Source organism: Oncorhynchus keta, chromosome 35, assembly GCF_023373465.1.
Source record: "Oncorhynchus keta strain PuntledgeMale-10-30-2019 chromosome 35, Oket_V2, whole genome shotgun sequence".
Taxonomy (NCBI): Eukaryota; Metazoa; Chordata; class Actinopteri; order Salmoniformes; family Salmonidae; genus Oncorhynchus; species Oncorhynchus keta.
The window spans coordinates 3970062-3994422 of NC_068455.1; the positions used below are offsets into that span (position 1 = coordinate 3970062).

At 45.9% G+C, this 24361-nt stretch overlaps 1 protein-coding gene across 1 annotated transcript in view; it reads left to right on the forward strand.

Moving 5' to 3' along the window:
• Positions 1-2451: 2451 nt before the first annotated feature.
• The window catches only part of pacc1 (proton activated chloride channel 1), a 40677-nt gene continuing 18767 nt past the window's right edge, over positions 2452-24361 (forward strand). The window contains 5 exon segments of the mRNA XM_052496040.1: positions 2452-2683; positions 3021-3126; positions 3962-4171; positions 4485-4639; positions 7223-7365. Of these exon segments, the coding sequence (XP_052352000.1) occupies positions 2648-2683; positions 3021-3126; positions 3962-4171; positions 4485-4639; positions 7223-7365 (650 nt within the window). The 5' untranslated portion in view covers positions 2452-2647.

Below are 24361 nucleotides of genomic sequence, written 5' to 3' on the forward strand. Positions count from 1 at the left end.
ATTTAGACCTGGGACACCAGGTGGGTGATTCCCCTCTAATCAGGGACTGATTTAGACCTGGGACACCAGGTGGGTGAATCCCCCTCTAATCAGGGACTTATTTAGACCTGGGACACCAGGTGGGTGAATCCCCCTCTAATCAGGGACTGATTTAGACCTGGGACACCAGGTGGGTGATTCCCTTCTAATCAGGGACTGATTTAGACCTGGGACACCAGGTGGGTGATTCCCCTCTAATCAGGGACTGATTTAGACCTGGGACACCAGGGGGGTGATTCCCCTCTAATCAGGGACTGATTTAGACCTGGGACACCAGGTGGGTGATTCCCTTCTAATCAGGGACTGATTTAGACCTGGGACACCAGGTGGGTGATTCCCCTCTAATCAGGGACTGATTTAGACCTGGGACACCAGGTGGGTGATTCCCCTCTAATCAGGGACTGATTTAGACCTGGGACACCAGGGGGGTGATTCCCCTCTAATCAGGGACTGATTTAGACCTGCGACACCAATTAATCATCATAATTGGGGCGGCAGGGTAGCCTAGTGGTTAGAGCGTTGGACTAGTAACTGGAAGTAACCGGAAGGTTGCAAGTTCAAATCCCCTGAGCTGCTAAGGTACAAATCTGTCATTCTGCCCCTGAACAGGCACTTGACCCACTGTTCCTAGGCCGTCATTGAAAATAAGAATTTGTTCTTAACTGACTTGCCTAGTTAAATAAAGGTAAAAAATTATCAGGTAGAATGTAAAACCAGCAGGCTCCAAACTTTCCTCTCATCAGTCTACACCCCATAATGAAAAAGCGAAAACTGTTTTTTAAATTTTAGCAAATGTAATAAATATTTAAAACAGAAATACCTTAGAAATACAGTGGCAAGAAAACGTATGTGAACATTACATGGATTTCTGTATAAATTGGTCATCAAATTTGATCTGATCTTAAACTAAGTCTTAAACTAAGTCACAACAAACTTAGGGCTGTTGTCCTGTTGGAAGGTGAACCTTTGTCCCAGTCTGAGGTCCATAGCTCTCTGGAGTAGGTTTTCATCAAGGATCTCTCTGTACTTTGCTCCGTTCATCTTTGCCTCGATCCTGACTAGTCTCCCAGTTCCTGCCGCTGAAAAACATCCCCACAGCATGATGCTGCACCTTAGGGATGGTGTCAGGTTTCCTCCAGACTTGACGCTTGGCATTCAGGCCAAAGAGTTCAATCGTGGTTTCATCAGACTAGAGAATCTTGTTTCTCATGGTCTGAGAGTCTTTAGGTGCCTTTTGGCAAACTCTAAGCAGGCTGTCATGTGCCTTTTACTGAGGAGTGGCATCCGTCTGGCCACTCTACCATGAAGGCCTGATTAGTGGAGTGCTGCAGAGATGGTTGTCCTTCTGGAAGGTTCTCCCATCTCCACAGGGGAACTTTGGAGCTCTGTCAGAGTGACCACCGGGTTCTTTGTCACCTCCCTGACCAAGGCCCTTCTTCCCTGATTGCTCAGTTTGGCCTGGCAGCCAGCTCTATGAAGAGTTTTTCCAAACTTTTTCCATTTAATAAAGATGGAGGCCACTGTGTTCTTGGGGACCTTCAATGCTTCAGAAATGTTTTGTTACCCTTCCCCAGATCTGTGCCTCGACACAATCCTGTCTCGGAGCTCTACGGATAATTCCTTTGACCTCATTGCTTGGTTTTTGCTCTTACATGCACTGTCAACTTGTGGGACCTTATATAGACAGGTGTGCCTTTCCAAATCATGTCCAATTAATTGAATTTACCACAGGTGGACTCCAATCAAGTTGTAGAAACATCTCAAGGATGATCAATGGAAACAGGATGCACCTGAGCTCAATTTAGAACCTCATTCCAAAGGGTCTGAATACTTACAGTACCAGTCTAAAGTTTGGACACACCTACTCATTCAAGGGGTTTTCTTTATTTTTTACTATTTTCTACATTGTAGGATAATAGTGAAAACATCAAAACTATGAAATAACACATATGGAATCATGTAGTAACCAAAGACGTGTTAAAATGTAAAATTCTTCAATGTAGCCACCCTTTGCCTTGATGACAGCTTTGCACACATTCTCTCAATCAATGATTTTCCAACAGTCTTGAAGGAGTTCCCACATATGCTGAGCAGAGCACTTGTTGAAATTAAATGACACCATATATAGATTCTACAGACCCCACTTTTACATTGGCACAAATAAAAAAAATGTTTCACTATAAGCCCAATATTGGCAACATGGTCTTAAAATAACGTTTAACTATTTTTTTTAACATAAATTCCTTCTTGCATTTGTTTATAAGCACAATAAGAAATTCGACATTGATTCAAATGTAATATGTTTTAAATTAGTTATCCACCATGCAATGTTTTGAAACGCGGGCTTTTATTTTGAAAGTTTCCTCATTACCATAGGAAATGGACGTCACATCGTCAGTGCTCGCAGAATAAGTAGTACAATAAAGGTGTTTTCTACTGCTTTAAAACTACGCACGAACGTGAACGAATCCGCCGGTTTAATATCTCCACCTGCGCGAGATCCACATGATGAGAAATTTATATTATGAATAAAAATGGATCTGTTATAATATCCGGAGTTTTAATAAACTATATAGTAAGTCGAAGTATTCTTTAAAGACGAATCGGAATGCTTCGGAAGGAGACCTCCCGGTCATACCACGAAGTAAGTTCTGTTATGGCCACTGACTGTTATGGATTTTTAATTGATTATTGATTTCATATCATTATCAATTACTTTACAATCGCATCTATCTCTATTGATCGATCATTTTTCAGGAAGTTGGGGGGAAAACATTTATGACTTCTCGAGGAGGTGATCCTCGTATAGAAACAATATCATGTGACTTTTAAGACGTTTGCTTTACAATTACAGTAGGGTACTTGGAAGTCTACAGACCTACCTGATCTAAAAGTGGATGACACTGTGTACTTTATATACGCTGATACTTTGTGTTAAATCAACCATTAACAATATAAATATGTACCCTTATTTGATACAGTTCAATGACGAGGAAGAACTTCAAACCCCAGACTTCTACCAAGACAATGACAGTGCCAACGGTGGCCCGGAGGAGCCAGAAGAATCCATTACCAGTGTTCTACCAGGTTCTATTTTTTTATTTTTTTATTACTATATTCAATTGTATTTTCTATTCTATTATAGTCTATTATATTATAGGCTATTATATTATATTATATCCTATTCTTTTCTATCCTATTATAGTCTATTATATCATATTATATCCTATTATAGTCTATTATATTATATCCTATTCTTTTCTATGCTATTATAGTCTATTATATTATATCCTATTCTTTTCTATCCTATTATAGTCTATTATATTATATCATATTCTTTTCTATCCTATTATAGTCTATTATATCATATTATATCCTATTCTTTTCTATGCTATTATAGTCTATTATATTATATCCTATTCCTTTCTATGCTATTATAGTCTATTATATTATATCCTATTCTTTTCTATCCTATTATAGTCTATTATATTATATCCTATTCTTTTGTATCCTATTATAGTCTATTATATTATATTATCTCTATTTTATTATCCTATTATAGTCTATTATATGTATTATTAACATTCTTTTCTATGCTATTTATAGTCTATTTATTATATCATTCTTTTCTATCCTATTATAGTCTATTATATCATATTATATCCTATTCTTTTCTATGCTATTATAGTCTATTATATTATATCCTATTCCTTTCTATGCTATTATAGTCTATTATATTATATCCTATTCTTTTCTATCCTATTATAGTCTATTCCAAAAAAATAATATTGTAAAGACTACTGTAATATTCATATTATCTCTATTTTATTACCTATAATATGTAATTAATGTATTGATTAATTATTACTATTGAATTATTATTTGAATAGTTTTGTCCTTTATATTCACTGCATTATTCCAGAGGAGGACACGGTGAACTGCAATCCATTTACACTGTTCAACAAGGCCTGTCTGAAGAACGTGTTCACTGTCCTGCTGCTGTTCATCTACCTGGTGCTGACTGCTGTGGCCGTGTTCCTGGCCTATCAAACCGTCACTGACTTCATGGAGAAGCTCAGTCACCCTGTCATGTCTGTCACATACAAGGAGGTGGATGCCTTCTCTCCGCCAGGTTGGTGGAACTGCTCTTAAGTACAGATCTAGGATCATCCTCGCTCAATCCTAACCTTAAAGGGGTGGGATGCAAAAACTGACCCTAGATCAGCGTCCAGGGGCAACTTCACCCTATGTTTAATAAAGGTGTCAATTTAGCAGGTTTTATTTTTACAATACTGATCAGAGAGAATATCGTTTTTAAACATACTTAAGAAAAAAAACAGAATGACATGCTTATATTTATCTTTTTTTGAGAGAACAAGTTCAATTTGATTTAATTCTTAGTTTTCTTGATGAAACTTTATTTTCTTGTCTTTGTTTGTGAGCAGGCATCGCCCTGTACCCTGGTTCGGCTCAGCTACTGAGCTGTAAACACCACTACCACGCCCATATCCCCCCGCTGGTCACCCCAGGGAAGCCCCAGCCAGGAGATTGTGTCATGGAGGAAGTGACCTACACTGGCCCCTACACCAACCACACTGTGGTGAGAACCATACTATTATAGAGCCCCTACACCAACCACACTGTGGTGAGAACCATACTATTATAGAGCCCCTACACCAACCACACTGTGGTGAGAACCATACTATTATAGAGCCCCTACACCAACCACACTGTGGTGAGAACCATACTATTATAGAGCCCCTACACCAACCACACTGTGGTGAGAACCATACTATTATAGAGCCCTACACCAACCACACTGTGGTGAGAACCATACTATTATAGAGCCCCTACACCAACCACACTGTGGTGAGAACCATACTATTATAGAGCCCCTACACCAACCACACTGTGGTGAGAACCATACTATTATAGAGCCCCTACACCAACCACACTGTGGTGAGAACCATACTATTATAGAGCCCCTACACCAACCACACTGTGGTGAGAACCATACTATTATAGAGCCCCTACACCAACCACACTGTGGTGAGAACCATACTATTATAGAGCCCCTACACCAACCACACTGTGGTGAGAACCATACTATTATAGAGCCCTACACCAACCACACTGTGGTGAGAACCATACTATTATAGAGCCCTACACCAACCACACTGTGGTGAGAACCATACTATTATAGAGACACCAACCACACTGTGGTGAGAACCATACTATTATAGAGCCCCTACACCAACCACACTGTGGTGAGAACCATACTATTATAGAGCCCCTACACCAACCACACTGTGGTGAGAACCATACTATTATAGAGCCCCTACACCAACCACACTGTGGTGAGAACCATACTATTATAGAGCCCCTACACCAACCACACTGTGGTGAGAACCATACTATTATAGAGCCCCTACACCAACCACACTGTGGTGAGAACCATACTAATATAGAGCCCCTACACCAACCACACTGTGGTGAGAACCATACTAATATAGAGCCCCTACACCAACCACACTGTGGTGAGAACCATACTATTATAGAGCCCCTACACCAACCACACTGTGGTGAGAACCATACTATTATAGAGCCCCTACACCAACCACACTGTGGTGAGAACCATACTATTATAGAGCCCCTACACCAACCACACTGTGGTGAGAACCATACTATTATAGAGCCCCTACACCAACCACACTGTGGTGAGAACCATACTATTATAGAGCCCTACACCAACCACACTGTGGTGAGAACCATACTATTATAGAGCCCCTACACCAACCACACTGTGGTGAGAACCATACTATTATAGAGCCCCTACACCAACCACACTGTGGTGAGAACCATACTATTATAGACTACACTGTATAGAGCCCCTACACCAACCACACTGTGGTGAGAACCATACTTATAGAGCCCCTACACCAACCACACTGTGGTGAGAACCATACTATTATAGAGCCCTACACCAACCACACTGTGGTGAGAACCATACTATTATAGAGCCCCTACACCAACCACACTGTGGTGAGAACCATACTAATATAGAGCCCCTACACCAACCACACTGTGGTGAGAACCATACTATTATAGAGCCCCTACACCAACCACACTGTGGTGAGAACCATACTATTATAGAGCCCTACACCAACCACACTGTGGTGAGAACCATACTAATATAGAGCCCCTACACCAACCACACTGTGGTGAGAACCATACTATTATAGAGCCCCTACACCAACCACACTGTGGTGAGAACCATACTAATATAGAGCCCTACACCAACCACACTGTGGTGAGAACCATACTAATATAGAGCCCCTACACCAACCACACTGTGGTGAGAACCATACTATTATAGAGCCCCTACACCAACCACACTGTGGTGAGAACCATACTATTATAGAGCCCCTACACCAACCACACTGTGGTGAGAACCATACTAATATAGAGCCCCTACACCAACCACACTGTGGTGAGAACCATACTATTATAGAGCCCCTACACCAACCACACTGTGGTGAGAACCATACTATTATAGAGCCCCTACACCAACCACACTGTGGTGAGAACCATACTATTATAGAGCCCCTACACCAACCACACTGTGGTGAGAACAACACGTCTATAGATAGAACACGGCACCCATTTCTTCTAAGCATTTTCATTCACTCATTAGTCGCTTGCTTGGTTGATTGGTCGGTTGGTTGGTTGATTGGTCGGTTGGTTGCTTGATTGGTCGGTTGGTTGCATGGTTGATTGGTCGCTTGCTTGGTTGATTGGTCGGTTGGTTGGTTGATTGGTCGGTTGGTTGCTTGATTGGTCGGTTGGTTGCTTGGATGGTTGCTTGGTTGATTGGTCGGTTGGTTGCTTGATTGGTTGATTGGTCGGTTGGTTGATTGATTGGTCAGTTGGTTGCTTGGATGGTTGCTTGGTTGGTTGCTTGGTTGATTGGTCGGTTGGTTGCTTGGCTGCTTGATTGGTTGCTTGGATGGTTGATTGGTCGGTTGCTTGATTGCTTATTAATCTCTCATGGACAGGACACGTAACATAAATGGTATTTGACGGAGATATGTAATATTTTAGTTCTGGGTTTCTGAGATTAGTTGGTTGGTTGGTTCAGTCAGCCATTCAGTTAATTCATTAATTCCTCTCCTGGTTGTTGTAGAAGCAAGCCTTGGTGGTCAGCGGTCCAACAGATGTCAGAAACAGAGAGTTGATCTTCCTGCAGTTCAGTCAGAACGAGACAGAAGAGGATTTTAGTGCCATCACATACATGCTCTTCGACAAATACAACGACCTGTCCGGGAGGTAATGCACTGGCCCAGTTTAATACAACGACCTGTCGGCCCAGTTTAATACAACGACCTGTCAGCCCAGTTTAATTAATACAACGACCTGTCGGCCCAGTTTAATACAACGACCTGTCGGCCCAGTTTAATACAACGACCTGTCGGCCCAGTTTAATACAACGACCTGTCGGCCCAGTTTAATACAACGACCTGTCGGCCCAGTTTAATACAACGACCTGTCGGCCCAGTTTAATACAACGACCTGTCAGCCCAGTTTAATACAACGACCTGTCAGCCCAGTTTAATACAACGACCTGTCGGCCCAGTTTAACGACCTGTCAGCCCAGTTTAATACAACGACCTGTCAGCCCAGTTTAATACAACGACCTGTCGGCCCAGTTTAATACAACGACCTGTCAGCCCAGTTTAATACAACGACCTGTCAGCCCAGTTTAATACAACGACCTGTCAGCCCAGTTTAATACAACGACCTGTCGGCCCAGTTTAATACAACGACCTTCGGCCCAGTTTAATACAACGACCTGTCGGCCCAGTTTAATACAACGACCTGTCAGCCCAGTTTAATACAACGACCTGCCGGCCCAGTTTAATACAACGACCTGTCAGCCCAGTTTAATACAGCCCAGTTTAATACAACGACCTGTCGGCCCAGTTTAATACAACGACCTGTCAGCCCAGTTTAATACAACGACCTGTCGGCCCAGTTTAATACAACGACCTGCCGGCCCAGTTTAATACAACGACCTGTCAGCCCAGTTTAATACAACGACCTGTCAGCCCAGTTTAATACAACGACCTGTCGGCCCAGTTTAATACAACGACCTGTCAGCCCAGTTTAATTAATACAACGACCTGTCAGCCCAGTTTAATACAACGACCTGTCGGCCCAGTTTAATACAACGACCTGTCAGCCCAGTTTAATACAACGACCTGTCGGCCCAGTTTAATACAACGACCTGTCGGCCCAGTTTAATACAACGACCTGTCGGCCCAGTTTAATACAACGACCTGTCAGCCCAGTTTAATACAACGACCTGTCAGCCCAGTTTAATACAACGACCTGTCAGCCCAGTTTAATACAACGACCTGTCGGCCCAGTTTAATACAACGACCTGTCGGCCCAGTTTAATACAACGACCTGTCGGCCCAGTTTAATACAACGACCTGTCGGCCCAGTTTAATACAACGACCTGTCGGCCCAGTTTAATACAACGACCTGTCGGCCCAGTTTAATACAACGACCTGTCAGCCCAGTTTAATACAACAACCTGTCAGCCCAGTTTAATACAACGACCTGTCGGCCCAGTTTAATACAACGACCTGTCGGCCCAGTTTAATACAACGACCTGTCAGCCCAGTTTAATACAACGACCTGTCGGCCCAGTTTAATACAACGACCTGTCGGCCCAGTTTAATACAACGACCTGTCGGCCCAGTTTAATACAACGACCTGTCTGCCCAGTTTAATACAACGACCTGTCAGCCCAGTTTAATACAACGACCTGTCGGCCCAGTTTAATACAACGACCTGTCGGCCCAGTTTAATACAGCCCAGTTTAATACAACGACCTGTCAGCCCAGTTTAATACAACAACCTGTCAGCCCAGTTTAATACAACGACCTGTCAGCCCAGTTTAATACAACGACCTGTCAGCCCAGTTTAATACAACGACCTGTCGGCCCAGTTTAATACAACGACCTGTCGGCCCAGTTTAATACAACGACCTGTCAGCCCAGTTTAATACAACAACCTGTCAGCCCAGTTTAATACAACGACCTGTCAGCCCAGTTTAATACAACGACCTGTCGGCCCAGTTTAATACAATGACCTGTCAGCCCAGTTTAATACAACAACCTGTCGGCCCAGTTTAATACAACAACCTGTCGGCCCAGTTTAATACAACGACCTGTCGGCCCAGTTTAATACAACGACCTGTCAGCCCAGTTTAATACAACGACCTGTCAGCCCAGTTTAATACAACGACCTGTCAGCCCAGTTTAATACAACGACCTGTCGGCCCAGTTTAATACAACGACCTGTCGGCCCAGTTTAATACAACGACCTGTCGGCCCAGTTTAATACAACGACCTGTCAGCCCAGTTTAATACAACGACCTGTCGGCCCAGTTTAATACAACGACCTGTCGGCCCAGTTTAATACAACGACCTGTCGGCCCAGTTTAATACAACGACCTGTCGGCCCAGTTTAATACAACGACCTGTCGGCCCAGTTTAATACAACGACCTGTCGGCCCAGTTTAATACAACGACCTGTCGGCCCAGTTTAATACAACGACCTGTCAGCCCAGTTTAATACAACGACCTGTCGGCCCAGTTTAATACAACGACCTGTCGGCCCAGTTTAATACAACGACCTGTCGGCCCAGTTTAATACAACGACCTGTCGGCCCAGTTTAATACAACGACCTGTCGGCCCAGTTTAATACAACAACCTGTCGGCCCAGTTTAATACAACGACCTGTCGGCCCAGTTTAATACAACGACCTGTCGGCCCAGTTTAATACAACGACCTGTCGGCCCAGTTTAATACAACGACCTGTCAGCCCAGTTTAATACAACGACCTGTCAGCCCAGTTTAATACAACGACCTGTCAGCCCAGTTTAATACAACGACCTGTCAGCCCAGTTTAATACAACGACCTGTCAGCCCAGTTTAATACAACGACCTGTCGGCCCAGTTTAATACAACGACCTGTCGGCCCAGTTTAATACAACGACCTGTCGGCCCAGTTTAATACAACGACCTGTCAGCCCAGTTTAATACAACGACCTGTCAGCCCAGTTTAATACAACGACCTGTCAGCCCAGTTTAATACAACGACCTGTCGGCCCAGTTTAATACAACGACCTGTCGGCCCAGTTTAATACAACGACCTGTCGGCCCAGTTTAATACAACGACCTGTCGGCCCAGTTTAATACAACGACCTGTCTGCCCAGTTTAATACAACGACCTGTCGGCCCAGTTTAATACAACGACCTGTCGGCCCAGTTTAATACAACAACCTGTCGGCCCAGTTTAATACAACGACCTGTCGGCCCAGTTTAATACAACGACCTGTCGGCCCAGTTTAATACAACGACCTGTCGGCCCAGTTTAATACAACGACCTGTCAGCCCAGTTTAATACAACGACCTGTCAGCCCAGTTTAATACAACGACCTGTCAGCCCAGTTTAATACAACGACCTGTCAGCCCAGTTTAATACAACGACCTGTCAGCCCAGTTTAATACAACGACCTGTCGGCCCAGTTTAATACAACGACCTGTCAGCCCAGTTTAATACAACGACCTGTCGGCCCAGTTTAATACAACGACCTGTCAGCCCAGTTTAATACAACGACCTGTCAGCCCAGTTTAATACAACGACCTGTCAGCCCAGTTTAATACAACGACCTGTCGGCCCAGTTTAATACAACGACCTGTCGGCCCAGTTTAATACAACGACCTGTCGGCCCAGTTTAATACAACGACCTGTCGGCCCAGTTTAATACAACGACCTGTCGGCCCAGTTTAATACAACGACCTGTCGGCCCAGTTTAATACAACGACCTGTCGGCCCAGTTTAATACAACGACCTGTCGGCCCAGTTTAATACAACGACCTGTCGGCCCAGTTTAATACAACGACCTGTCGGCCCAGTTTAATACAACGACCTGTCGGCCCAGTTTAATACAACGACCTGTCGGCCCAGTTTAATACAACGACCTGTCGGCCCAGTTTAATACAACGACCTGTCGGCCCAGTTTAATACAACGACCTGTCGGCCCAGTTTAATACAACGACCTGTCGGCCCAGTTTAATACAACGACCTGTCGGCCCAGTTTAATACAACGACCTGTCGGCCCAGTTTAATACAACGACCTGTCGGCCCAGTTTAATACAACGACCTGTCTGCCCAGTTTAATACAACGACCTGTCAGCCCAGTTTAATACAACGACCTGTCGGCCCAGTTTAATACAACGACCTGTCGGCCCAGTTTAATACAGCCCAGTTTAATACAACGACCTGTCAGCCCAGTTTAATACAACAACCTGTCAGCCCAGTTTAATACAACGACCTGTCAGCCCAGTTTAATACAACGACCTGTCAGCCCAGTTTAATACAACGACCTGTCAGCCCAGTTTAATACAACGACCTGTCGGCCCAGTTTAATACAACGACCTGTCGGCCCAGTTTAATACAACGACCTGTCAGCCCAGTTTAATACAACAACCTGTCAGCCCAGTTTAATACAACGACCTGTCGGCCCAGTTTAATACAACGACCTGTCGGCCCAGTTTAATACAATGACCTGTCAGCCCAGTTTAATACAACAACCTGTCGGCCCAGTTTAATACAACAACCTGTCAGCCCAGTTTAATACAACGACCTGTCGGCCCAGTTTAATACAACGACCTGTCAGCCCAGTTTAATACAACGACCTGTCAGCCCAGTTTAATACAACGACCTGTCAGCCCAGTTTAATACAACGACCTGTCGGCCCAGTTTAATACAACGACCTGTCGGCCCAGTTTAATACAACGACCTGTCGGCCCAGTTTAATACAACGACCTGTCAGCCCAGTTTAATACAACGACCTGTCGGCCCAGTTTAATACAACGACCTGTCGGCCCAGTTTAATACAAACGACCTGTCGGCCCAGTTTAATACAACGACCTGTCGGCCCAGTTTAATACAACAACCTGTCGGCCCAGTTTAATACAACGACCTGTCGGCCCAGTTTAATACAACGACCTGTCGGCCCAGTTTAATACAACGACCTGTCAGCCCAGTTTAATACAACGACCTGTCGGCCCAGTTTAATACAACGACCTGTCGGCCCAGTTTAATACAACGACCTGTCAGCCCAGTTTAATACAACGACCTGTCGGCCCAGTTTAATACAACGACCTGTCGGCCCAGTTTAATACAACGACCTGTCGGCCCAGTTTAATACAACGACCTGTCTGCCCAGTTTAATACAACGACCTGTCAGCCCAGTTTAATACAACGACCTGTCGGCCCAGTTTAATACAACGACCTGTCGGCCCAGTTTAATACAGCCCAGTTTAATACAACGACCTGTCAGCCCAGTTTAATACAACAACCTGTCAGCCCAGTTTAATACAACGACCTGTCAGCCCAGTTTAATACAACGACCTGTCAGCCCAGTTTAATACAACGACCTGTCAGCCCAGTTTAATACAACGACCTGTCGGCCCAGTTTAATACAACGACCTGTCGGCCCAGTTTAATACAGCCCAGTTTAATACAACGACCTGTCAGCCCAGTTTAATACAACGACCTGTCAGCCCAGTTTAATACAACAACCTGTCAGCCCAGTTTAATACAACGACCTGTCAGCCCAGTTTAATACAACGACCTGTCAGCCCAGTTTAATACAACGACCTGTCGGCCCAGTTTAATACAACGACCTGTCGGCCCAGTTTAATACAACGACCTGTCGGCCCAGTTTAATACAACGACCTGTCAGCCCAGTTTAATACAACGACCTGTCGGCCCAGTTTAATACAACGACCTGTCAGCCCAGTTTAATACAACGACCTGTCAGCCCAGTTTAATACAACGACCTGTCAGCCCAGTTTAATACAACGACCTGTCGGCCCAGTTTAATACAACGACCTGTCGGCCCAGTTTAATACAACGACCTGTCAGCCCAGTTTAATACAACGACCTGTCAGCCCAGTTTAATACAACGACCTGTCAGCCCAGTTTAATACAACGACCTGTCAGCCCAGTTTAATACAACGACCTGTCAGCCCAGTTTAATACAGCCCAGTTTAATACAACGACCTGTCGGCCCAGTTTAATACAACGACCTGTCGGCCCAGTTTAATACAACGACCTGTCGGCCCAGTTTAATACAACGACCTGTCGGCCCAGTTTAATACAACGACCTGTCGGCCCAGTTTAATACAACGACCTGTCGGCCCAGTTTAATACAACGACCTGTCAGCCCAGTTTAATACAACGACCTGTCAGCCCAGTTTAATACAACGACCTGTCAGCCCAGTTTAATACAACGACCTGTCAGCCCAGTTTAATACAACGACCTGTCGGCCCAGTTTAATACAACGACCTGTCAGCCCAGTTTAATACAACGACCTGTCAGCCCAGTTTAATACAACGACCTGTCGGCCCAGTTTAATACAACGACCTGTCAGCCCAGTTTAATACAACGACCTGTCGGCCCAGTTTAATACAACGACCTGTCAGCCCAGTTTAATACAACGACCTGTCAGCCCAGTTTAATACAACGACCTGTCGGCCCAGTTTAATACAACGACCTGTCAGCCCAGTTTAATACAACGACCTGTCAGCCCAGTTTAATACAACGACCTGTCAGCCCAGTTTAATACAACGACCTGTCAGCCCAGTTTAATACAACGACCTGTCAGCCCAGTTTAATACAACGACCTGTCAGCCCAGTTTAATACAGCCCAGTTTAATACAACGACCTGTCGGCCCAGTTTAATACAACGACCTGTCAGCCCAGTTTAATACAACGACCTGTCGGCCCAGTTTAATACAACGACCTGCCGGCCCAGTTTAATACAACGACCTGTCAGCCCAGTTTAATACAACGACCTGTCAGCCCAGTTTAATACAACGACCTGCCGGCCCAGTTTAATACAACGACCTGTCGGCCCAGTTTAATACAACGACCTGCCGGCCCAGTTTAATACAACGACCTGTCAGCCCAGTTTAATACAACAACCTGTCAGCCCAGTTTAATACAACGACCTGTCGGCCCAGTTTAATACAACGACCTGTCAGCCCAGTTTAATACAACGACCTGTCGGCCCAGTTTAATACAACGACCTGTCGGCCCAGTTTAATACAACGACCTGTCGGCCCAGTTTAATACAACGACCTGTCAGCCCAGTTTAATACAACGACCTGTCAGCCCAGTTTAATACAACGACCTGTCAGCCCAGTTTAATACAACGACCTGTCGGCCCAGTTTAATACAACGACCTGTCGGCCCAGTTTAATACAACGACCTGTCAGCCCAGTTTAATACAACGACCTGTCGGCCCAGTTTAATACAACGACCTGTCGGCCCAGTTTAATACAACGACCTGTCGGCCCAGTTTAATACAACGACCTGTCGGCCCAGTTTAATACAACGACCTGTCGGCCCAGTTTAATACAACGACCTGTCGGCCCAGTTTAATACAACGACCTGTCGGCCCAGTTTAATACAACGACCTGTCGGCCCAGTTTAATACAACGACCTGTCGGCCCAGTTTAATACAACGACCTGTCGGCCCAGTTTAATACAACGACCTGTCAGCCCAGTTTAATACAACGACCTGTCGGCCCAGTTTAATACAACGACCTGTCGGCCCAGTTTAATACAACGACCTGTCGGCCCAGTTTAATACAACGACCTGTCAGCCCAGTTTAATACAACGACCTGTCGGCCCAGTTTAATACAACGACCTGTCGGCCCAGTTTAATACAACGACCTGTCAGCCCAGTTTAATACAACGACCTGTCAGCCCAGTTTAATACAACGACCTGTCAGCCCAGTTTAATACAACGACCTGTCAGCCCAGTTTAATACAACGACCTGTCGGCCCAGTTTAATACAACGACCTGTCGGCCCAGTTTAATACAACGACCTGTCGGCCCAGTTTAATACAACGACCTGTCGGCCCAGTTTAATACAACGACCTGTCAGCCCAGTTTAATACAACGACCTGTCAGCCCAGTTTAATACAACGACCTGTCAGCCCAGTTTAATACAGCCCAGTTTAATACAACGACCTGTCGGCCCAGTTTAATACAACGACCTGTCAGCCCAGTTTAATACGACGACCTGTCGGCCCAGTTTAATACAACGACCTGTCGGCCCAGTTTAATACAACGACCTGTCAGCCCAGTTTAATACAACGACCTGTCGGCCCAGTTTAATACAACGACCTGTCAGCCCAGTTTAATACAACGACCTGTCGGCCCAGTTTAATACAACGACCTGTCGGCCCAGTTTAATACAACGACCTGTCGGCCCAGTTTAATACAACGACCTGTCAGCCCAGTTTAATACAACGACCTGTCAGCCCAGTTTAATACAACGACCTGTCAGCCCAGTTTAATACAACGACCTGTCAGCCCAGTTTAATACAACGACCTGTCGGCCCAGTTTAATACAACAACCTGTCAGCCCAGTTTAATACAGCCCAGTTTAATACAACGACCTGTCGGCCCAGTTTAATACAACGACCTGTCAGCCCAGTTTAATACAACGACCTGTCGGCCCAGTTTAATACAACGACCTGTCGGCCCAGTTTAATACAACGACCTGTCGGCCCAGTTTAATACAATGACCTGTCGGCCCAGTTTAATACAACGACCTGTCGGCCCAGTTTAATACAACGACCTGTCGGCCCAGTTTAATACAACGACCTGTCAGCCCAGTTTAATACAACGACCTGTCAGCCCAGTTTAATACAACGACCTGTCGGCCCAGTTTAATACAACGACCTGTCGGCCCAGTTTAATACAACGACCTGTCGGCCCAGTTTAATACAACGACCTGTCGGCCCAGTTTAATACAACGACCTGTCGGCCCAGTTTAATACAACGACCTGTCGGCCCAGTTTAATACAACAACCTGTCGGCCCAAATACAACAACCTGTCGGCCCAGTTTAATACAACGACCTGGGCCGACAACGACCCTGTCAGCCCAGTTTAATACAACGACCTGTCAGCCCAGTTTAATACAACGACCTGTCAGCCCAGTTTAATACAACGACCTGTCAGCCCAGTTTAATACAACGACCTGTCAGCCCAGTTTAATACAACGACCTGTCAGCCCAGTTTAATACAACGACCTGTCGGCCCAGTTTAATACAGCCCAGTTTAATACAACGACCTGTCAGCCCAGTTTAATACAACAACCTGTCAGCCCAGTTTAATACAACGACCTGTCAGCCCAGTTTAATACAACGACCTGTCAGCCCAGTTTAATACAACGACCTGTCGGCCCAGTTTAATACAACGACCTGTCAGCCCAGTTTAATACAACGACCTGTCAGCCCAGTTTAATACAACGACCTGTCAGCCCAGTTTAATACAACGACCTGTCGGCCCAGTTTAATACAACGACCTGTCTGCCCAGTTTAATACAACGACCTGTCATCCCAGTTTAATACAACGACCTGTCGGCCCAGTTTAATACAACGACCTGTCGGCCCAGTTTAATACAACGACCTGTCAGCCCAGTTTAATACAACGACCTGTCAGCCCAGTTTAATACAACGACCTGTCGGCCCAGTTTAATACAACGACCTGTCGGCCCAGTTTAATACAACAACCTGTCGGCCCAGTTTAATACAACGACCTGTCAGCCCAGTTTAATACAACGACCTGTCGGCCCAGTTTAATACAACGACCTGTCGGCCCAGTTTAATACAACAACCTGTCAGCCCAGTTTAATACAACGACCTGTCAGCCCAGTTTAATACAACGACCTGTCAGCCCAGTTTAATACAACGACCTGTCGGCCCAATTTAATACAACGACCTGTCGGCCCAGTTTAATACAACGACCTGTCGGCCCAGTTTAATACAACGACCTGTCGGCCCAGTTTAATACAACGACCTGTCGGCCCAGTTTAATACAACGACCTGTCGGCCCAGTTTAATACAACGACCTGTCAGCCCAGTTTAATACAACGACCTGTCAGCCCAGTTTAATACAACGACCTGTCAGCCCAGTTTAATACAACGACCTGTCAGCCCAGTTTAATACAACGACCTGTCGGCCCAGTTTAATACAACGACCTGTCGGCCCAGTTTAATACAACGACCTGTCAGCCCAGTTTAATACAACGACCTGTCAGCCCAGTTTAATACAACGACCTGTCAGCCCAGTTTAATACAACGACCTGTCAGCCCAGTTTAATACAACGACCTGTCAGCCCAGTTTAATACAGCCCAGTTTAATACAACGACCTGTCGGCCCAGTTTAATACAACGACCTGTCAGCCCAGTTTAATACAAAGACCTGTCGGCCCAGTTTAATACAACGACCTGCCGGCCCAGTTTAATACAACGACCTGTCAGCCCAGTTTAATACAACGACCTGTCAGCCCAGTTTAATACAACGACCTGCCGGCCCAGTTTAATACAACGACCTGTCGGCCCAGTTTAATCGACCTGCCGGCCCAGTTTAATACAACGACCTGTCAGCCCAGTTTAATACAACGACCTGTCAGCCCAGTTTAATACAACGACCTGTCAGCCCAGTTTAATACAACGACCTGTCAGCCCAGTTTAATACAACGACCTGTCGGCCCAGTTTAATACAACGACCTGTCGGCCCAGTTTAATACAACGACCTGTCAGCCCAGTTTAATACAACGACCTGTCGGCCCAGTTTAATACAACGACCTGTCGGCCCAGTTTAATACAACGACCTGTCGGCCCAGTTTAATACAACGACCTGTCGGCCCAGTTTAATACAACGACCTGTCGGCCCAGTTTAATACAACGACCTGTCGGCCCAGTTTAATACAACAACCTGTCAGCCCAGTTTAATACAACGACCTGTCAGCCCAGTTTAATACAACGACCTGTCGGCCCAGTTTAATACAACGACCTGTCGGCCCAGTTTAATACAACGACCTGTCAGCCCAGTTTAATACAACGACCTGTCAGCCCAGTTTAATACAACGACCTGTCGGCCCAGTTTAATACAACGACCTGTCGGCCCAGTTTAATACAACGACCTGTCGGCCCAGTTTAATACAACGACCTGTCGGCCCAGTTTAATACAACGACCTGTCAGCCCAGTTTAATACAACGACCTGTCAGCCCAGTTTAATACAACGACCTGTCAGCCCAGTTTAATACAACGACCTGTCAGCCCAGTTTAATACAACGACCTGTCAGCCCAGTTTAATACAACGACCTGTCAGCCCAGTTTAATACAGCCCAGTTTAATACAACGACCTGTCGGCCCAGTTTAATACAACGACCTGTCAGCCCAGTTTAATACAACGACCTGTCGGCCCAGTTTAATACAACGACCTGCCGGCCCAGTTTAATACAACGACCTGTCAGCCCAGTTTAATACAACGACCTGTCAGCCCAGTTTAATACAACGACCTGCCGGCCCAGTTTAATACAACGACCTGTCGGCCCAGTTTAATACAAACGACCTGCCGGCCCAGTTTAATACAACGACCTGTCAGCCCAGTTTAATACAACAACCTGTCAGCCCAGTTTAATACAACGACCTGTCGGCCCAGTTTAATACAACGACCTGTCAGCCCAGTTTAATACAACGACCTGTCGGCCCAGTTTAATACAACGACCTGTCGGCCCAGTTTAATACAACGACCTGTCGGCCCAGTTTAATACAACGACCTGTCAGCCCAGTTTAATACAACGACCTGTCAGCCCAGTTTAATACAACGACCTGTCAGCCCAGTTTAATACAACGACCTGTCGGCCCAGTTTAATACAACGACCTGTCGGCCCAGTTTAATACAACGACCTGTCAGCCCAGTTTAATACAACGACCTGTCGGCCCAGTTTAATACAACGACCTGTCGGCCCAGTTTAATACAACGACCTGTCGGCCCAGTTTAATACAACGACCTGTCGGCCCAGTTTAATACAACGACCTGTCGGCCCAGTTTAATACAACGACCTGTCGGCCCAGTTTAATACAACGACCTGTCGGCCCAGTTTAATACAACGACCTGTCGGCCCAGTTTAATACAACGACCTGTCGGCCCAGTTTAATACAACGACCTGTCAGCCCAGTTTAATACAACGACCTGTCAGCCCAGTTTAATACAACGACCTGTCGGCCCAGTTTAATACAACGACCTGTCGGCCCAGTTTAATACAACGACCTGTCGGCCCAGTTTAATACAACGACCTGTCAGCCCAGTTTAATACGACCTGTCGGCCCAGTTTAATACAACGACCTGTCGGCCCAGTTTAATACAACGACCTGTCAGCCCAGTTTAATACAACGACCTGTCAGCCCAGTTTAATACAACGACCTGTCAGCCCAGTTTAATACAACGACCTGTCAGCCCAGTTTAATACAACGACCTGTCAGCCCAGTTTAATACAACGACCTGTCGGCCCAGTTTAATACAACGACCTGTCGGCCCAGTCTAATACAACGACCTGTCGGCCCAGTTTAATACAACGACCTGTCAGCCCAGTTTAATACAACGACCTGTCAGCCCAGTTTAATACAACGACCTGTCAGCCCAGTTTAATACAGCCCAGTTTAATACAACGACCTGTCGGCCCAGTTTAATACAACGACCTGTCAGCCCAGTTTAATACAACGACCTGTCGGCCCAGTTTAATACAACGACCTGTCGGCCCAGTTTAATACAACGACCTGTCAGCCCAGTTTAATACAACGACCTGTCAGCCCAGTTTAATACAACGACCTGTCAGCCCAGTCTAATACAACGACCTGTCGGCCCAGTTTAATACAACGACCTGTCGGCCCAGTTTAATACAACGACCTGTCGGCCCAGTTTAATACAACGACCTGTCAGCCCAGTTTAATACAACGACCTGTCAGCCCAGTTTAATACAACGACCTGTCAGCCCAGTTTAATACAACGACCTGTCAGCCCAGTTTAATACAACGACCTGTCGGCCCAGTTTAATACAACGACCTGTCAGCCCAGTTTAATACAGCCCAGTTTAATACAACGACCTGTCGGCCCAGTTTAATACAACGACCTGTCAGCCCAGTTTAATACAACGACCTGTCGGCCCAGTTTAATACAACGACCTGTCGGCCCAGTTTAATACAACGACCTGTCGGCCCAGTTTAATACAATGACCTGTCAGCCCAGTTTAATACAACGACCTGTCGGCCCAGTTTAATACAACGACCTGTCGGCCCAGTTTAATACAACGACCTGTCAGCCCAGTTTAATACAACGACCTGTCAGCCCAGTTTAATACAACGACCTGTCGGCCCAGTTTAATACAACGACCTGTCGGCCCAGTTTAATACAACGACCTGTCGGCCCAGTTTAATACAACGACCTGTCGGCCCAGTTTAATACAACGACCTGTCGGCCCAGTTTAATACAACGACCTGTCGGCCCAGTTTAATACAACAACCTGTCGGCCCAAATACAACAACCTGTCGGCCCAGTTTAATACAACGACCTGGGCCGACAACGACCTGTCAGCCCAGTTTAATACAACGACCTGTCAGCCCAGTTTAATACAACGACCTGTCAGCCCAGTTTAATACAACGACCTGTCAGCCCAGTTTAATACAACGACCTGTCAGCCCAGTTTAATACAACGACCTGTCAGCCCAGTTTAATACAACGACCTGTCGGCCCAGTTTAATACAGCCCAGTTTAATACAACGACCTGTCAGCCCAGTTTAATACAACAACCTGTCAGCCCAGTTTAATACAACGACCTGTCAGCCCAGTTTAATACAACGACCTGTCAGCCCAGTTTAATACAACGACCTGTCGGCCCAGTTTAATACAACGACCTGTCAGCCCAGTTTAATACAACGACCTGTCAGCCCAGTTTAATACAACGACCTGTCAGCCCAGTTTAATACAACGACCTGTCGGCCCAGTTTAATACAACGACCTGTCTGCCCAGTTTAATACAACGACCTGTCAGCCCAGTTTAATACAACGACCTGTCGGCCCAGTTTAATACAACGACCTGTCGGCCCAGTTTAATACAACGACCTGTCAGCCCAGTTTAATACAACGACCTGTCAGCCCAGTTTAATACAACGACCTGTCGGCCCAGTTTAATACAACGACCTGTCGGCCCAGTTTAATACAACAACCTGTCGGCCCAGTTTAATACAACGACCTGTCAGCCCAGTTTAATACAACGACCTGTCGGCCCAGTTTAATACAACGACCTGTCGGCCCAGTTTAATACAACAACCTGTCAGCCCAGTTTAATACAACGACCTGTCAGCCCAGTTTAATACAACGACCTGTCAGCCCAGTTTAATACAACGACCTGTCGGCCCAGTTTAATACAACGACCTGTCGGCCCAGTTTAATACAACGACCTGTCGGCCCAGTTTAATACAACGACCTGTCGGCCCAGTTTAATACAACGACCTGTCGGCCCAGTTTAATACAACGACCTGTCGGCCCAGTTTAATACAACGACCTGTCAGCCCAGTTTAATACAACGACCTGTCAGCCCAGTTTAATACAACGACCTGTCAGCCCAGTTTAATACAACGACCTGTCAGCCCAGTTTAATACAACGACCTGTCGGCCCAGTTTAATACAACGACCTGTCGGCCCAGTTTAATACAACGACCTGTCAGCCCAGTTTAATACAACGACCTGTCAGCCCAGTTTAATACAACGACCTGTCAGCCCAGTTTAATACAACGACCTGTCAGCCCAGTTTAATACAACGACCTGTCAGCCCAGTTTAATACAGCCCAGTTTAATACAACGACCTGTCAGCCCAGTTTAATACAACGACCTGTCAGCCCAGTTTAATACAAAGACCTGTCGGCCCAGTTTAATACAACGACCTGCCGGCCCAGTTTAATACAACGACCTGTCAGCCCAGTTTAATACAACGACCTGTCAGCCCAGTTTAATACAACGACCTGCCGGCCCAGTTTAATACAACGACCTGTCGGCCCAGTTTAATACAACGACCTGCCGGCCCAGTTTAATACAACGACCTGTCAGCCCAGTTTAATACAACGACCTGTCAGCCCAGTTTAATACAACGACCTGTCAGCCCAGTTTAATACAACGACCTGTCAGCCCAGTTTAATACAACGACCTGTCGGCCCAGTTTAATACAACGACCTGTCGGCCCAGTTTAATACAACGACCTGTCAGCCCAGTTTAATACAACGACCTGTCGGCCCAGTTTAATACAACGACCTGTCGGCCCAGTTTAATACAACGACCTGTCGGCCCAGTTTAATACAACGACCTGTCGGCCCAGTTTAATACAACGACCTGTCGGCCCAGTTTAATACAACGACCTGTCGGCCCAGTTTAATACAACAACCTGTCAGCCCAGTTTAATACAACGACCTGTCAGCCCAGTTTAATACAACGACCTGTCGGCCCAGTTTAATACAACGACCTGTCGGCCCAGTTTAATACAACGACCTGTCAGCCCAGTTTAATACAACGACCTGTCAGCCCAGTTTAATACAACGACCTGTCGGCCCAGTTTAATACAACGACCTGTCGGCCCAGTTTAATACAACGACCTGTCGGCCCAGTTTAATACAACGACCTGTCGGCCCAGTTTAATACAACGACCTGTCGGCCCAGTTTAATACAACGACCTGTCGGCCCAGTTTAATACAACGACCTGTCGGCCCAGTTTAATACAACGACCTGTCGGCCCAGTTTAATACAACGACCTGTCGGCCCAGTTTAATACAACGACCTGTCAGCCCAGTTTAATACAACGACCTGTCGGCCCAGTTTAATACAACGACCTGTCAGCCCAGTTTAATACAACTACCTGTCAGCCCAGTTTAATACAACGACCTGTCAGCCCAGTTTAATACAACGACCTGTCGGCCCAGTTTAATACAACGACCTGTCGGCCCAGTTTAATACAACGACCTGTCGGCCCAGTTTAATACAACGACCTGTCGGCCCAGTTTAATACAACGACCTGTCGGCCCAGTTTAATACAACGACCTGTCGGCCCAGTTTAATACAACGACCTGTCGGCCCAGTTTAATACAACGACCTGTCAGCCCAGTTTAATACAACGACCTGTCAGCCCAGTTTAATACAACGACCTGTCAGCCCAGTTTAATACAACGACCTGTCAGCCCAGTTTAATACAACGACCTGTCGGCCCAGTTTAATACAGCCCAGTTTAATACAACGACCTGTCAGCCCAGTTTAATACAACAACCTGTCAGCCCAGTTTAATACAACGACCTGTCAGCCCAGTTTAATACAACGACCTGTCAGCCCAGTTTAATACAACGACCTGTCGGCCCAGTTTAATACAACGACCTGTCAGCCCAGTTTAATACAACGACCTGTCAGCCCAGTTTAATACAACAACCTGTCGGCCCAGTTTAATACAACGACCTGTCGGCCCAGTTTAATACAACGACCTGTCAGCCCAGTTTAATACAGCCCAGTTTAATACAACGACCTGCCGGCCCAGTTTAATACAACGACCTGCCGGCCCAGTTTAATACAACGACCTGTCAGCCCAGTTTAATACAACGACCTGTCAGCCCAGTTTAATACAGCCCAGTTTAATACAACGACCTGTCGGCCCAGTTTAATACAACGACCTGCCGGCCCAGTTTAATACAACGACCTGTCAGCCCAGTTTAATACAACGACCTGTCAGCCCAGTTTAATACAGCCCAGTTTAATACAACGACCTGCCGGCCCAGTTTAATACAACGATCTGCCGGCCCAGTTTAATACAACGACCTGTCGGCCCAGTTTAATACAACTACCTGTCTGCCCAGTTTAATACAACGACCTGTCAGCCCAGTTTAATACAACGACCTGTCAGCCCAGTTTAATACAACGACCTGTCAGCCCAGTTTAATACAACGACCTGTCGGCCCAGTTTAATACAACGACCTGTCGGCCCAGTTTAATACAACGACCTGTCAGCCCAGTTTAATACAACGACCTGTCGGCCCAGTTTAATACAACGACCTGTCGGCCCAGTTTAATACAACGACCTGTCGGCCCAGTTTAATACAACGACCTGTCAGCCCAGTTTAATAAAACGACCTGTCGGCCCAGTTTAATACAACGACCTGTCGGCCCAGTTTAATACAACAACCTGTCAGCCCAGTTTAATACAACGACCTGTCAGCCCAGTTTAATACAACGACCTGTCGGCCCAGTTTAATACAACGACCTGTCGGCCCAGTTTAATACAACGACCTGTCAGCCCAGTTTAATACAACGACCTGTCAGCCCAGTTTAATACAACGACCTG